Here is a 14,605-nt window from a genome sequence, read left to right as displayed (position 1 = left end):
GGCTGCCGCCGTCCTGGAGGTCCGTCCCAGAGCTCATCTTCGTTCTGGCCTGGGCACTGCTCCACGTGGCCGTGAGCCCCTCTGGGTGGCACTTGCTGCCTGGGCAGGCCCTGTGATCAAGAGTCCGGTCTCGGTGTCCACAGGCGGTGCTGTCGAGTCGTGGTTGGGGCCTCCTGAGGACTTGGAGCCCGGGCTTAGCGCCCAGCCCCAGGGGCTGCTCAAGTGTGCTCAGGCTGCACTGGGGTAGAGGTCCCCCTCCCCCGGCACGGCCCCTGGCGAGGGGCGCCCCAACACCGTGCGGTCAGGGGAGCCTCCGCGCCCACTCCAAAGGCGTGGCTGGCTGTGCTGAGCCCCCCTGCTCTGTGCCCACCTGACCTGGCTGCCCCTTAGCCCACTCTCCCTTATCCCTGGGGCTGTGCCCTCACCTGTTGGGCCTCCAGGGTGACCTTGGGATGTGCCATGTCTCTTCCCAGGTCATGATGCCACCGCCGCGGAGCAAGAAACCCAGATAGACACACCCGCGGCCTGGGTCGCGGAGCCCCCCGATGCTGGTGGTGGGGCCTGCCATGGACGGGCAGCTTCCGCAGCGTGAGCCCCCTCCGGCGGGCGGCACCCTCTACAGCCCGCCCCCCCTGCAGACGCCGCTGTGCGGGCCCGGTGTCCAGGTGAGTCTGCCCCGCCCCCAGCGTCAGCCTGGGCGCAGGGGTGGGGAGGGACGCGCTGCTCCCGGGGCTGCAGCTGCGGTCATCCCTGCCTGGGCCTCGAGCAGATGTCCCAGCCCCCACTTCCCAGGGAGGACCCTTAGGGGTGCCCAGCTGCCCCCAAGTTTCTCAGACATGAGCCACTGGGTTGGTTTCGCCAAGGTCAGGACTGGCCCTTAGGAAGACGCTCGGGCCTGGGCTGTTGTCCTCACCGGCAGGACGAGGGCTGCGACCTCCGCAACATATTATTTTGAGGTTTTTTATTTTCGATGTAATGGATCTTATGTCTTTTAAGGTTTATTTGAGAGAGAGAAGGGGGGAGGAGCAGAGGGGGAGGAAGAGAGATCCTCAGGCAGAGTCCCTGCCGAGCGTGGGGCTCGGTCCTGTGACTCTGGGATCACGACCTGCACCGAGATCAAGAGTCGGACCGACTGAGCCACCCAGGCATCCCCCAGCGTTTATGTCTTAAGCAGTTGTAGATTTATAGGTAAGCGGAGCACAGAGTTTCCACATACCCCGCTTTCTGCCTTGTCAACACGTGGCGTTAATGATCACACTGAGTTGTTACGACTGACAGACCAGCATGGGGACGTGATGGACGACTGGCCGCAGGGGACGCCAGGGCTCACGGTTGGCGCTGCACACCCTGTGGGTTCGGACGAACGTCATGGACACCGAGCCACCATCACAACATGGCACGGAATAGCTCCCGGGCCTTTCGGCCCTCCGGGCTCTGCGCTGTCACCCTCCCGCGCCCCGGCCTCCAGGGCCCTGGCTTTTCCAGAACACCCTGGACTCAGAGCCCCACAGCATGCGGCCTTCTCGGCCCGGCTGGTCTCGCTCAGGGACGCGCTGCCGAGGTCCCTCCAGTCTGTGCCGGGCTCAAGGGCTCGTTTCTTCTCCGGCTGAGGACTGCGCCCCGTTCTCGGCGGGACTCCGGGTGCTCCCGGCTCGCGCACACACAAGGACACCACGGCTACTCCCGGGCTTCGCCGACTGTGGCTAAAGGCACATAGGTTCCAGCCCGGCCTGCTCAATGGCCGGGTGTATGCAGGGTCCAGTATTCTGCAGCAAGTCAGGCCTGGAGCCTCCCTTCTCTGGGGCAGAACAAGGGTTCTTTCTGCCGTAGAAGCGGACTTTCTCAGCAGGGAGACTCGAGCTGTCAGGGCGGGGGGTAGAGGGCTGGCTGGGGCTCCCATGGGGCCCTGCTTCAGGAAAGTGTCAGCTGGTTCCTTCCCCTCCATCCTGCTGGCTTCGGGCTGGGAGGAGGCCAGGTAGCAGGAGAGAGCGAGAATCAGGCTTGGATTTCAGAGGAGCCGGGAAGTGGGCCGCTGGGGTCAGGCACTGCTCAGGGTCAGATGCCCAGAACCATCAGGGGGCGTCCCAGATCCGTAAACGGAACGTTGGAAAGCAGCTGGGTGGCGTGGACCCAGAGTTCTGTCTTGGTGCACCCACTGGTGACCTAACGTCACAGGCCTGACCTACACAGTCACTGGCGTGACGCACAGCAGTCTGGGGACGGCTGACCTCCCCGTCTGCGCGACCACTGAAGACGCCATGTCCGCGCCCTCGGCCGGTGGCCAGCACCTCCGGCCAGGGTCCCAGACACCGCCGTGCGCCTCCCCTCTCTCCCCTTCCTGGTAGAGCTGTGTCCACGCGTCCTCTGACCTTCCATGTCCCCTGCCTCCCTCTGAACCTCCGTCCGTGCCATTGTACCTAATGCCTTCCTGTTCCCGTGTGCCACCTGGCCCGGGGCTGTGGGCGAGTGTGTCCTGGGGCTTGGTCTCATCCCGTTCTGTGGGCTCTGCAGTCTTGGGGCGTGCGCTCGTCATTCCTGATAGTGCTACAGGGTTCCTGCTTGTCAGCACCCCCTAATTTGCTTGTTTCCTTATTGTTTGGCTTTTGGGGAGATTCCAGCTTTCTGCCACTGTAAATACCGCCCGTGCGTTTCCCCTTGCGGATGAGGCTGGGAGGGGGGTGTCCTTCCGAATCAGAACTCCTGGGTCAGAAGGAGCCCTGGGTAGGGCCGCAGAGGATGGGGCTCTACCACAGGGATCCTGCTGCTGCCACGGCCCCTTTATGGTGGCCCAGGACGGTGGCTAGGGTGCCGGTGCTCCTTGGACAGCCCAGGACCAGCCATGCTCAGAAGCAGGTGTGGAGGGACCTGCTGGGGCTCCCATGTGGACCCAGGGCCAGGGAAGTGCCTCTTGGGCCCAGCCCCCTCCAGCTGTCAGAACTGGCGGAACTCGGCAGAGCGCTCTCCATGGTGCTCTGTGGGGCTGGGCTGGCCCTCCCAGGGTGTCTACGGAGCCTGTCCCCGCAGGCCTCCAGCCGGGAGGGCACCTTCGCCCGGCCACACTGGGTCCAGCCTGTGCTGACGCTGGATGTGTGCACGGCCTGTCTCTGTGGCTGGGACGCTCAGCACTACTCCCCCCCACCCCATCCTGTCGGGGCCGAGCCAAGCTCTGGAGGAGGGACCTACGGACTGTCGCTGTCACTAAGGGTGGCCTGATTGAGCAGCTGAGAGCGCGGACACGGCGAAGGTTAAGTCTCACGCAGACAAAGGATATCTTAATGTGAACGTCCCGTGCAATATTTACTCTAAAAATTTCTTTTTAAAAAAAGATGTTATTTATTTGTCTGAGAGAGAATGGGGGATAGAGAGAGGACGAGAGGGGAGGGCAGAGGGCGAAGCCGACTCCCCGCTGAGCTCGGTCCCGGGACTGCAGGATCACGACCTGAGCTGAAGGCAGTCGCTCAACCAACTGGGCCCCGCCCCCCGGGTGCCCCTGAGTTTTTCTGTTTTTTAAAGATCTTCCTTATTGAGAGAGACAGAGTGCGAGCGCACGGGGAGGGGCGCAGGGAGTGGGAGAGAGTCCCCAGCAGGTGCCTCGCTGAGTGCGGAGTCTGACGTGGGGCTCCACCCCAGGACTCTGAGACTGTGACCTGAGCCGGAACCAAGGCGGCCGCTTAACCCACTGAGCCAGCCAGGCGCCCCTAAAAACTGTTGCTGTTTATCAGAAATTCCATTTTTGCTAGACACCCTATTTTATCTGCCCTGGCAAAAGCGTTATCGGCCTACCTGGGCTTACAGGCCCGAGGGCGTTCATGCCCCTGGTGGAAGCCAGCCTCTGTTCCCACCTGGAAAATCCCCAGGCAAGCTTGCCTTGGCTGGCCTGGGGGTGGGGTGGGGGCGGGAGGCTGGCGCCCGGCTCTAGATGGGTCACGCCCAGAGGCCTGCTCTGGAGAGGCAGAGACGGGCCTGCTGTGCGGGGCAGGTCCCGAGGAAGGCTCGCATTGGCCCGCGTAGGCGGTGTGGTGGCACCTTGTGGAGGGGGACTAGGGCGGCCTGGACTGGCGGCCTCCCAGAGCCCTGTGCCGGGGGAGAGGGGGCGGGGGTGCCGGTAGACAGAGGCACAGTGACTTCACGCCGTCCGGCTTCCCAGAGCAGGAGAGGTGGGGGGAGTGAGGCGCACCCCACAATGGCCTGCCTGGCCTGGAAGCCGCCTCCGAGCTGGGTCTGCCTGCTGTGTGCCCGGAGTGGCCCCCGGTGCCTGGTTTCTGCTAGGTCGTGAGATGTTCTGGAAGTGCTCGCGGCCCTGGGACCCTTAGGTCCTCTCTCACGTTGGAGTTTCTCCTTTCTTTTAAAAGATTTTAGTTTTAAGTCCTCTCCGTAGCTGATGTGGGGCTCGCACCCACAACCCCGAGACCAAGAGTTGTTCACTCCAGGGACTGAGCCGTCCAGGTGCCCCCCAGTTCCTCTCCTTGCATGGGGCCGGAGAGGAGAAGTGACACTAGACTACTAGACTGGGGCGCTGGGGTGACCTCACCCTGCTGCCCTGGAGGGGCTTCTGGAGGCTTCCATAGTTACTCTCCAGAAGTGCCGCCAGCCGTCATGCCGGGAGGGCCCTGGACTGCTCCTCCAGACTGTTCCGGTAGTGTCTCTGCAGCGCGTGCCAACCCTGGAGGAGTGGGCGGGACCCCTTCCCTGCAGGTCTCCCCCTCCCCTTCCCCTGTCTGCTGCTCTGGGCCTGCGCAGCCCTGCAGGGGTCGGGGCTGGGGGGGTGCGCAGTGACGGGAAGTCAGAAGTCAGGGCCGGCTCCCCGCACCGCTGGGGACACAGGCGCCGGAGAATGGCGCCTCTCCTCACCCAGCCATCTGGGCTGGTTCCGGGCCAGCTCCCGGGCCAGCTCTCTGTCAGTCAGTCCCGCGGAGAGGGAGGAAGCCGTGGCTAAGGGATGGCTTCCTGCCGCCTGGTGGAAGAGCCTGGCTCTGGGGGCCCCGTGGGAAGGCTGCTGGTCTTCCACCTGCCAGGGCCAGCTAGGACAAGTGGGGACACGGACGACAGCCAGCTGGCCCCTCCCCAGCGGTGGCCGGGGCCTCCCGGACGTGCTCCCACACAGGCCACGGTGTGGCTTTGGGGAAGGGACCCCTGCTCGACAGGCCTGTGCGTCAGGGTGGGACAAGCCTGTCGTGCGGGCGGCGTGAGCGTCCACTGTCCACGCCCCCAAGCTGGTCCTATCAGAGCCCGGTGCGGGGCCGCCGCGCCCCCACTGACCTCAGGGTCCTCCTTCCAGCCCACCATGACTGTTTCTCAAAGCGGGCTCCCCAGAACCCCTTCCAAGCCGGCTTGGCCTGCGGGAGCTCTGAGAAGGACAGGCTCTCCCCCCTGGGAGGGGGAGCCCCCCGGAGCCCCTCGGAGAAGCCCTTGTTGCCACACGGACGTCCCTTGAGCCTGGACCAGAAGGTGCCCCAGTCCCACCCTCTACTTTCTGGAAGCAGGGGGCCTCCAGACAGGGTCCCCGGCCCTCCAGCACACCTGTGTTGGATGCAGCTTCCCAGGTCAGACCCTTGGGTGGGCCAGCAGTCTGGGCCCTCTAGGCCCTCCGGAGATGAGGGGGTGCTCCCAGTCTAGAGGTGGGTCGCGCCCCCCTCCCCCGTCCCGCCCCGCCCATGGCTGGGTGCCCGTGGCTCTCGGCCGGCCCGAGCCCTCCGCATGCGCAGATGGGTTCCTCCATCTTCACGGCGGTCCCCTCCGGGGGCTCTCCTGGACGGATGGGCAGACCGACGCACGGAGCTGTGGTTGCTCGCTGGCCACCCGGCTGGGGGACCACAGGGTGCAGTTCCTACCCAGGCCGTGGTGGCAGCGTGCTCCCCCCTCCTTGCTGACCGGGCCCCCGGTGGGCGCCCCTGACACTCCTGCTCTGTTTCAGAGCGCCGTGCTGCACTGCCCGTGGTGGGCCGCCTTCTCGCCCGCGCCGCACCCAGCCTTCTCCAGCGAGAGCCCGTAAGTCCCTCTGGCCTCCGGCTCCTAGCTTGCCCTGCCGCGCCATGCCCTGCAGCCATGGAGCCCTCCAGAGCCTTCATGGTTCTGCGGGCCCTGCCAGAATAAAATAGAGCTCATGGCCCGTGGAGGGCTTCAGCATCCCGCTCAGGGGCTTGTGGGCTAGGCCCTGGCCACGTGGAGGCAGCTGCGACTGACTGGCTATGGCCGGTCTTAGAGCCCACCAGGGAAAAGGGCAGAGGGCTCTGTGGGTACCCTCTGGGCTGGGGGTGAGAACTCTGGGGGCGAAGGAGCTGGGAGGGCACGGCGAGTGGGGTTTTGAAGAGTAAGTAGGAGCCTGCGGGGGGTTGGCTGGGAGCAGGCCAAGTGCCTGGCTCAGGAACGGCTTGTGGAGGAGCCCAGCCGTGCCTGGCGACTGCAGGGCACTGTGTCCTGGGACACGGGCATGTGGGCCTCTCCAAGGAGCCTCCAGGCCCCAGAAGCCAGGCGCCTCCAGAGAGCATTTGTGGGAAGGAGCCCAGGCAGGATCTGTGGCTGGGATGGGGATGGCCCATGACACCTGACGCTGGAGCTGGTCCTCGGGCCGGTGGCTCCTGCTCCTGTCCTAACAGCCACTCTCTGTCCCCATCTCCCTGCAGCCAGTTCATGAGCTCCACCTCCTTCCTTGCCGGCCAGCCCTGCGTGGACACCAGCTACGGACCTCCCACCACCACCCCCAGCTTCCTGCCAAAGACGGGCGACTTTCCTCAGGTAGGGACCTGGAGCCGCGGTCCCCCAGCCATTCCCGTGAGGGTGCATGGGCGGCCTTGGCCCAGCTCAAGTGCCTGTGGTCTGTACTCAGGAAGAGCTGCTGCCCCCATGGCCGAGGGTTCCCAGGTCGCCCCGGCGGCTTCCCTGCAGTGAAAGAGCTGGGCCGGAGGCGTACCCCTGTCCGCTTGGTGCTGGCGCCCCAGGCGTGGCTGTGAGGCGGCGTCTGGGGGGCGCTGGGTCTGCTTTTCCAAGCATAGCACCTCCTTCTCCTGGGTGCAGGCCCCCATGCTTGCCCCATCTGGGTGCCGTGGCACCTCATGCCCTGTACCCCCGGTCAGAGCGATGCTCCATTGGGTGCGAAGACCAGACTGGGTGCTCGTGACCCGAATGGTGGCCATTTGAAGAGTGTAGCCCACCCGCACTGGAGGAAGAGACACGTGCGGTTTCATTTTGGGGGGGTCTCCGATGCACCCTCGCCGGCCGTGTCTGACGGCTTGCCCTCCTTGTGGCAGGCCCCAGAAGCCAGGCGCCTCCAGAGAGCATTTGTGGGAAGGAGCCCAGGCAGGATCTGTGGCTGGGACGGAGGCGGCCTGGGGCGGCATTGAGTTGCCCTCAGAACCGTGCGGGACTTGGTTTTGCCACAGCTGGGGTACTCCGGCACACAGCTTGGGAACTGTCCGTCCCCGGGGGCTCGGGTCCCCAGGGCCTCAGCTTTCCTTGTACAGTGGGGGCTTTTGTGGCCCCTGGGGAGCAGTCCGGGAGGATACGGCTCAGACCCACCAGCTGTATTCCCCTGGACCCAGGCAGGGTAGGTTCCGACCGGCTCCCTCTGCGGGGAGCTGCCCAGTGTCCCTGGAGCACCCTGCAGGGCCTGGAGCCAAGTCCAGAATGGGAGCTTCCTTGGAAAACAGGGTCTTTGCACGTGTTACTGAGTTGAAGTCGGGGATGAGCTGATCATGGAGCAGGGAGGCCCTAAGCCCAGTGGGTCGTCAGCCACAGGCATGGCTGCCAGGAGCCACGAGGGGCGGCTGTGGGGTGCAGCCCGGGAGGCCTTCACCCGGCAGGACCGCGGGAGCATGTGCGTGTGTGGCTCAAGCCCTCCCTCCCTCTCCAGCTTGGACCCCGTGTGGCCCCCCGGGAAGGGGCTTGGCTGGGCCTGGAGGACATGCGAGCACAGTGGGCTCAGCTGGCCCTCTGGGGCTCGCAGGCCTCATCTGGGCTCCAGCTCTCCCAGGGGGAGGGGGCAGCGGGGGAGGGATGAGGGGTCCCCGTGGTGGCGTCCCAGCAGCCTTTGCAGGCGTACGTGGATTCTCCCGCTGGCTGCTGACGCGCAAGGATGCGCTGGCTGCTCTGGTGTGGCGGCTGCCGTCGCCCCGCCTGCGAAGCACCCATGTCCCCGACAATGGGTGCGGCCGGCGGTCCACGGCCTGACCCCCTCCCTGAGCCGCCGCGCGTGCTCTGAGCGCCGATCGAGGTCTTCTGCTCGGGTCCAGGACAGCTCCTCAGCCAGCCCCAGCGTCTCAGGATGCCGGCTCCTGGCCAGGGCAGCCCTTGCTCTCCAGGCCGGGGAGCTGAGGCTCCTGGGAGAGGAAGCCGCGGCTGGGGCCGCCCGCCCGGCTCGCTTTCATCGCTCAGTTCATACCGCTTCTCTCGGCTCTTCCCAGAGCCAGTGCGCTTCCTCGGACCCACCCTTGGGGCCGCCGCACCCATCTCACTGCGTGTGGGGGTCGCTGCTCTGCGGTGCAGCTCGGCCGTACCCGGCTCCCAGATAGGTACCGAGCGCCTGCTGAGCTCGGCAGCGGCCCACCCTGCGGGGGGCTGCTCGGACCCGATCTTTCTTCTAAAGCAGCAGAACCTTCTTCGAACAGAATCTCCCCCTGGTATTAAGTGTGGAATTAGACGGATGTGGGACCAGAGTCCAGTTGGGGTGAAGGGTCCTGAGGCCCCGTTAGCCTTCTCCACTCCCTGGTGACCCCCAGGCCTGCGGGCCATGCTAGAAAGGGGGCCCAGACCCTGCTGAGGCTCAGCCAGTGGGCCTGCCACGGACACCCTGTGCTCCTGACTGACCGAATGCCATCACCATGACGACCAGCAAAGTGATAGCCTCGGAGACGTCCCCTTCCTGGTCCCGGGACCTGTGATGTGTCCCCTCCCGCGGCAGAGGGGACCTCGTCAGGGCCGTGAGCTGGGGGTGACCCTGGGTTCCCGGGGTGCCCGGCGTCCTCACCAGGTCCTCACGAGAGGGAGGCAGAGGGCGGGGGTCCCGGAGACGGGCAGACCCGGCGCTGCCGGCGGGGAGGATGGGGGGCCGCGGGCCAGGAAAGGGCAGGAGCCGGTCTCCCTGGGCCCGGGGGGGGAACATAGCTTTCGGTTTTGGACTTGTGATTTCCAGGACCACAAGGTAATAAAGGTGTGCTGTCTTCAGCTGTAATATTTGTGGTAGCTTATTATGGTAGCGAGAGGAGGCTGACGCACCCTGTGAAGCCCACGTGTGGCCACGGCACGTTCTGACGTTCTTCACTGTGCTATTAATCGGAAGGAGTTGGAGCTGCGCCGCAGCCAGGAGTGAACATAAACCTGCAGGCCTTGATATCCCTCCTGCTCGCTAAACCCGAGCCCTGAGTTTCCTGGCAGCCAAAGCAAAAAGAGAAAGGAGATGAGCTGTGTGACTCTGCCTGCAAGAGAGGCCTTCTCTCCCAGTCTCCTTTGGGGCATGGAGCAGTTCCCGGGATCAGCATCCCTCCCCTCTCTTCAGGGAGGGCATCCGGACTGGGTTCCCAGGCCTGTGCCTAGTCTTGGCTCCAGCTTCACTGTCTGAGGGACTTTGTTCCTTGTGTTGTGACAAGGGCTGACACGCTGAGCACTGGGGGAGCTGGGTCCCTCCCTCGGTTCCACGCAGGATCCAACCCAGACCCGGGACATTGGCAGCGGGTTGTCTATGCCTCTCTGTGGGTTCTCTGGCTTTTTGTTTGTTTGTTTTTTGTTTTAATTTTAGTTTTATTTTTAAGTAAACTCTACACCCAAAGTGGAGCTTGAACTCACAACCCTGAGACCAAGACTCACATGCTCTGCTGACTGAGCTGCCGGGTGCCCTGGAGTTCCTAGCTTCCAGGTGGGGCCTGCAGCCCGTGGGACCCGCGCTCAGGCGTGCAGAAAGTCAAAGCTAGTCCTCACTCAGAGACCACTCTGTTCCCCTGCGTAGTCGCAGCTGGACCCTCTGCAGTGGCCCAGAACCCAGGGGCCAGTTCCAGGATGAAGGGCACATGCACCCAGGGGTTACCTAAAAATTTCAGGGCTGATACTCTTTTCTTGTACATGTGAGGGTTTTGTGACGAAATGAGCTTTACGGCACTTCAGGTGCCTAGGGCGGGTGGGAAACGGTGCCGGCTCTTCGCCGTCTCACGCGCTGCCCCGGTCTCCAGCGCGGTCTCCGGCGCGTTCTCGTCGGGTGGCATTGCGGTCCGTCCCCCCGACGCAGCCAGCAGACCAGAGCGCCCGGCCTGGAGCGCAGAGGCCCCCGCAGGGAGCTGGGCCCCGCTGTGCAGGCTGGCCTGGGGCCTGTGCGCTTCCCAGGGTGCTGTGTTCTCGGCAGGGGTCCTGCAGGCAGGTCCTGCAGTCTCGGGTGTCCCCTGTGTGCCTGCCCTTCCACGTGTCTTCCTGTGCGTGGGACTGACCTTGAGCCCTGGTCGGGGCAGTAGCACTGGGGCCCTCTGCTGTCCCCCGGCCATGGTCAGGTTGCTGCTGCGTTCCCCTCTCGCCCAGGGCGCGTGCGTCGAGGCTGCTGGGGACCCTGGTCTGTCGTGGTGGGGGCGGGATGGATTTCCTCATGCGTGGCTGGATGTGGCCTGCGGTGACCGTCACTGACTAGCAGACACCGCGGTCTCTGTTCCTTCACTGTTTGTCGGCTGGAGGACTTCTGTGGGGAGAGCTGGCCCTCCGCACTCGGCCACCTGGCTGTGACACGACGGGCCACCCTCAGGGGCTGCTTCAGTGCTGCTGCGTGGGCTGCTGGGGGTGCCTGTCTGTGTGTCCCCGCTTGGAGCCGTCTGGGGTGACCCAGACTCAGCCCCTGAAGACCCCGCGTAAGCCTGCACACCACCCGCTTCCCCAAGGAAGGCCTCTTCTGACCGTGGCTGGCATGGAGCCGCCCAGGTCCTCCGGCTCTCACTGGTGCCCCCAGTAGTTGAGGGGACCCCCTTGGACTCTCCCACCCCAGCTGTGAGTGCATGGCTTTTTATTCCTTGCTTTTGATTTAAGCTGTGATTTGCAAATCCTACAATTCAGTGACTCTTAGCAAATTTGGAGGGTCGTGTAACTGTCCCCTCTGTATAATGCCAGAATGTGCCATTGCCCCAAAAGGAAACCCCACATCCACCAGCATTCCCCACTCCTCCCTGCTCCCCGGGCCCCGCCCTCACAAGCCCCCTTCCCGTCCGTGGAGGAGCCTGGTCTGGACGTGTCACACGTATGGACTCACACCCTGTGTGGCTTCCTGTGTCTTGTTCCCTGTCTGAGCGTCGTGGGCTTGGGGTCTGTCCCCGGGGCATGCGCCGGGGGCGTCTCACTCCTGCCGGCAGCTGAGGGACGGGTCCGCGTGTGAGGGACCCACTGTATGTGTTCTTTGGCTGACGGGCATCTGGGTGGTTCCCGCAGTGGGATCCTGAACCCTGCCGTGGTGAACATCCGTGAGCAGGCTCCTGGGACTTGTGTTCCAGGTGGGCTGAATCTGATCGGGGATGTCTGGGGACACATTGAGGTCGGCTGGCACCGAAGGACTCAGGGTCACGGACCGCCTTGCCCAAGGCCTCGTGCCTCCAGGCCCTGCCCTATGCTCTCCCGACTCTGGGATCTCTGGGGTCCTGGTTGTGGACGTGCTGCCCGGCCCATGTGTTTTCTGGAAGCGGGTGCTGCCCTGACCCCTCCCCCCAGGTCCACCTGGACCCCGAACATCCTGGCCGGACTCTGGGGGAGGGCCCCTGTCTCCACACCAAGCCCCCTCATGCAGTGAGTGGGGTGGGCACTGCCCTGAGCGTCGCTCCCAGCATCTCGGGTGGGCCCTGCACCCCCCCAGTAAGGACACTTTCCGTGCGCCGGCCTGGGGCTTCTGGGAAGCCAGGATGAGGTCACACTCAGGAAAGTGCTTTGCAAACTCTCAGCAGCTCTCCGCGGAGGGGCGGGCAGGACTGCCTGCTCTGCAGAGGTCGCAGCACCCTCCAGCAGTCCCTGGTAGCAGCAAGAGCCAGCAGGATGCTGCTTCTCTAAGGAAGCCTCCTGGTTCCCGCGGAGCCGCAGCCAAGAACCCCGCCCCCGCTCCGGGGTTTGTCCTGAAGGCCCCTCTGTGGTCTGCCGGAGCAGCACAGACCAGTGAGAGCAGGAGCATGGGTGTCTCCACAGGGTCGCTGCACAGAAGCTGAGACAGCCAGGAGCCAGGGGACGAGGCAATGAAGGGTGGCCAGGTGCTTGGAGAGTGGCCCCTGCAGAAAGCCCTGGGTCGGGGTCCAGCCCACCCCCTCGCCCCAACTACAACAGCACAGAGTGCTCAGGGTCAGTTGTCCCCATGGCAGGTCAGTTGTTCCCATGGCAGTGGGCTAACAGAGCCGTTTCTTTGGGGGCCGTGTGAGCCAGGGCCGCCCCCACCAGGCCCCACAAACGGAGTGACCTTGAACTACAGAGAGCATGCCCTCACTGTGCTGGGGCCAGGCCCTCCAGATCCTGGTGTGGCGGGGCCATGCTCCCTTCTTGGGCTCCAGGGGAGGGTCCCTCCTGCCTCTCCCAGGTCCGGGGGCTCCAGGCATCCCCGTGCGTGCGGCCACATCACTCAGAGCCTGTCCCGGCTACACGAGGCTACCTCCCTGTGCGTGTCGCGAGGACACACCCGTCACTGGCTGCCTCCCAGCCTCCCGCTTCCTGTACGACCTCACCTGAACTGACTGTCCGTGCAAAGATCCTGTATCCAAATAAGGTCCCGTTCCCAGGACCAGGGGACAGGACGTGAGCGTGAGTCTTTGGGGGACGTAACTCACCCTTGACAGGAACATCCCAGCAGTGAGGTGTGCCTGAGGGGACCTGCAGTGTCCGGCCCACCCTTCTGCCCCACGTGCACCCCCACCTCCCCGGAAGTGGTGGCCTAAAGCCCAGCAGGGCGCGGCTTGTGTGAGGGCCTGCGAGGCAGGGAGGAGAGGAGGCCGAACCCCAGCACAGACGGGGGGTTCTTGGGGAACGGGGCAGCTGGGCCGGGCCCGCCCCCTTCACCCCGCCTGGCCCAGGGCAGGGGGTCACCCGGGGTCAGAGGGGGCCCTGCCAGACAGCTCCCAGCTGCGAGGCAGCCAGATAGGGACAGAGGCAGTCCTGTCCTCGGGGGCGGCCCTGCGCACACACCTGACCTGCGTGTAAGTCACTGGGTTTGACTTCCGCCGGGGCCTCTGCCCAGGTCCCCACTCAGCCCCTATGTCTCCATCCAGGCACGCATCTGACCCCCAGCCTGTGGCCTCCGGTGGGGAGGGACAGGGCAGCCAGGGGCCCAGTGGGTGCTGGCTTCCCCGTCTCCTCAAGGCCACCCTTGCCCATTGGCCAGCCGTCTGCACTGAGATCTGGGGGGCGAATAGTCAAAGGTCAGAAGCTGCTGAAACCCGACAGACCTCGTGGCAGTTGGATCTAGTCATGAGAACCCGGCCGTGTACTTCGTGCGTCTCTCTGGTTTGGTTTCTAGTCATTGTTTGGAACCTCAGTCCAGGTCCACGTGCCTTGAAATCCGCGCTTTGGGGGCATCTGGCTGGCTCAGTCAGGAAAGCGTGTGACTTTATTTATGTATTTGTTTTTTTTTTTTTTTTTTTTAAAGATTTTATTTATTTATTTGACAGACAGAGATCACAAGTAGGCAGAGAGGCCGGCAGAGAGAGAGAGAGGGAAGCAGGCCCCCTGCTGAGCAGAGAGCCTGATGCGGGACTCGATCCCAGGACCCTGAGACCATGACCTGAGCCGAAGGCAGCGGCCTAACCCACTGAGCCACCCAGGCGCCCCTATTTATGTATTTGACAGAGAGAGACACAGCGAGAGAAGGCACACGAGCACGGGGAGTGGGAGGGGGAGTGGGAGAGGGAGAAGCAGGCTTCCCGCTGAGCGGGGAGCCCGATGTGGGGCTCGATCCCGGGATCCCGGGTCACAACCTGAGCCGAAGCGGACGTTTAACCACTGAGCCACCCAGGCGTCCTAAGTGTATGATTCTTGATTTCAGGGTCTTGAATTCAAGCCCCATGTTGGGCGTAGAGACTATCACAAAAGAAAATGAGTGACTAAAAACTGTTAGAAAAAATAAAATAAGGGCGCCTGGGCGGCTCAGTGGGTTTAGCCTCTGACTTCGGCTGAGGTCATGGTCTCAGGGTCCTGGGATCGAGCCCCGCATCAGGCTCTGTTCAGCGGGGAACCTGCTTTCCCCTCTCTCTCTCTGTCTGCCTCTCTGCCTGCTTGTGATCTCTGTCAAATGAATAAATCCACCTTTTTAAGGTAAATTCACAGGGCTGTGCAACCACAAGTTCTGTCCAGTCCCAGAACTTTCCATCAGCCCCGAGGAAACTGTGTTCCCATCTGCCATCCCCTGCCCCAGCCCCTGGGCCCCCACGAGTCCCCTTCCCGCCCGTGGAGGAGCCTGGTCTGGACGTGTCACATGTGTGGACACCCCTTGCGGCCTCCTGTGTCTGGTTCCCTCCCTGCGTGTTGTGGGCTCGGGGTCTGTCCCCAGGGCGGGGCGTGGGGGCCTCGCTCCTGCTGGGGCCGGGGACGCTCCCGCATGTGGGTGGGCTACATCCACCTGTGCGGGGACACTGTGCTCGTCATCACTTTTTGGCTGCCGTGAGTCGTGTCGCTGTGGACG

General features: G+C 64.1%; 1 protein-coding gene across 3 annotated transcripts in view; it reads left to right on the top strand.

Moving 5' to 3' along the window:
* SBNO2 (strawberry notch homolog 2) overlaps positions 1 to 14,605 on the top strand; it is a 47,503-nt gene that overhangs the window by 11,168 nt on the left and 21,730 nt on the right. For all 3 annotated transcript variants that reach the window (XM_059159186.1, XM_059159185.1, XM_059159184.1), the window contains exons 2-4: positions 474 to 665; positions 5,915 to 5,988; positions 6,624 to 6,735. In XM_059159186.1, the coding sequence (XP_059015169.1) occupies positions 546 to 665; positions 5,915 to 5,988; positions 6,624 to 6,735 (306 nt within the window). In that variant the 5' untranslated portion in view covers positions 474 to 545. The remainder of the gene's footprint in view (positions 1 to 473; positions 666 to 5,914; positions 5,989 to 6,623; positions 6,736 to 14,605) is intronic.

Source organism: Mustela lutreola, chromosome 2 (assembly GCF_030435805.1).
Source record: "Mustela lutreola isolate mMusLut2 chromosome 2, mMusLut2.pri, whole genome shotgun sequence".
NCBI classification, from domain to species: domain Eukaryota; kingdom Metazoa; phylum Chordata; class Mammalia; order Carnivora; family Mustelidae; genus Mustela; species Mustela lutreola.
This window is presented reverse-complemented; position numbering and strand designations above follow the sequence as displayed.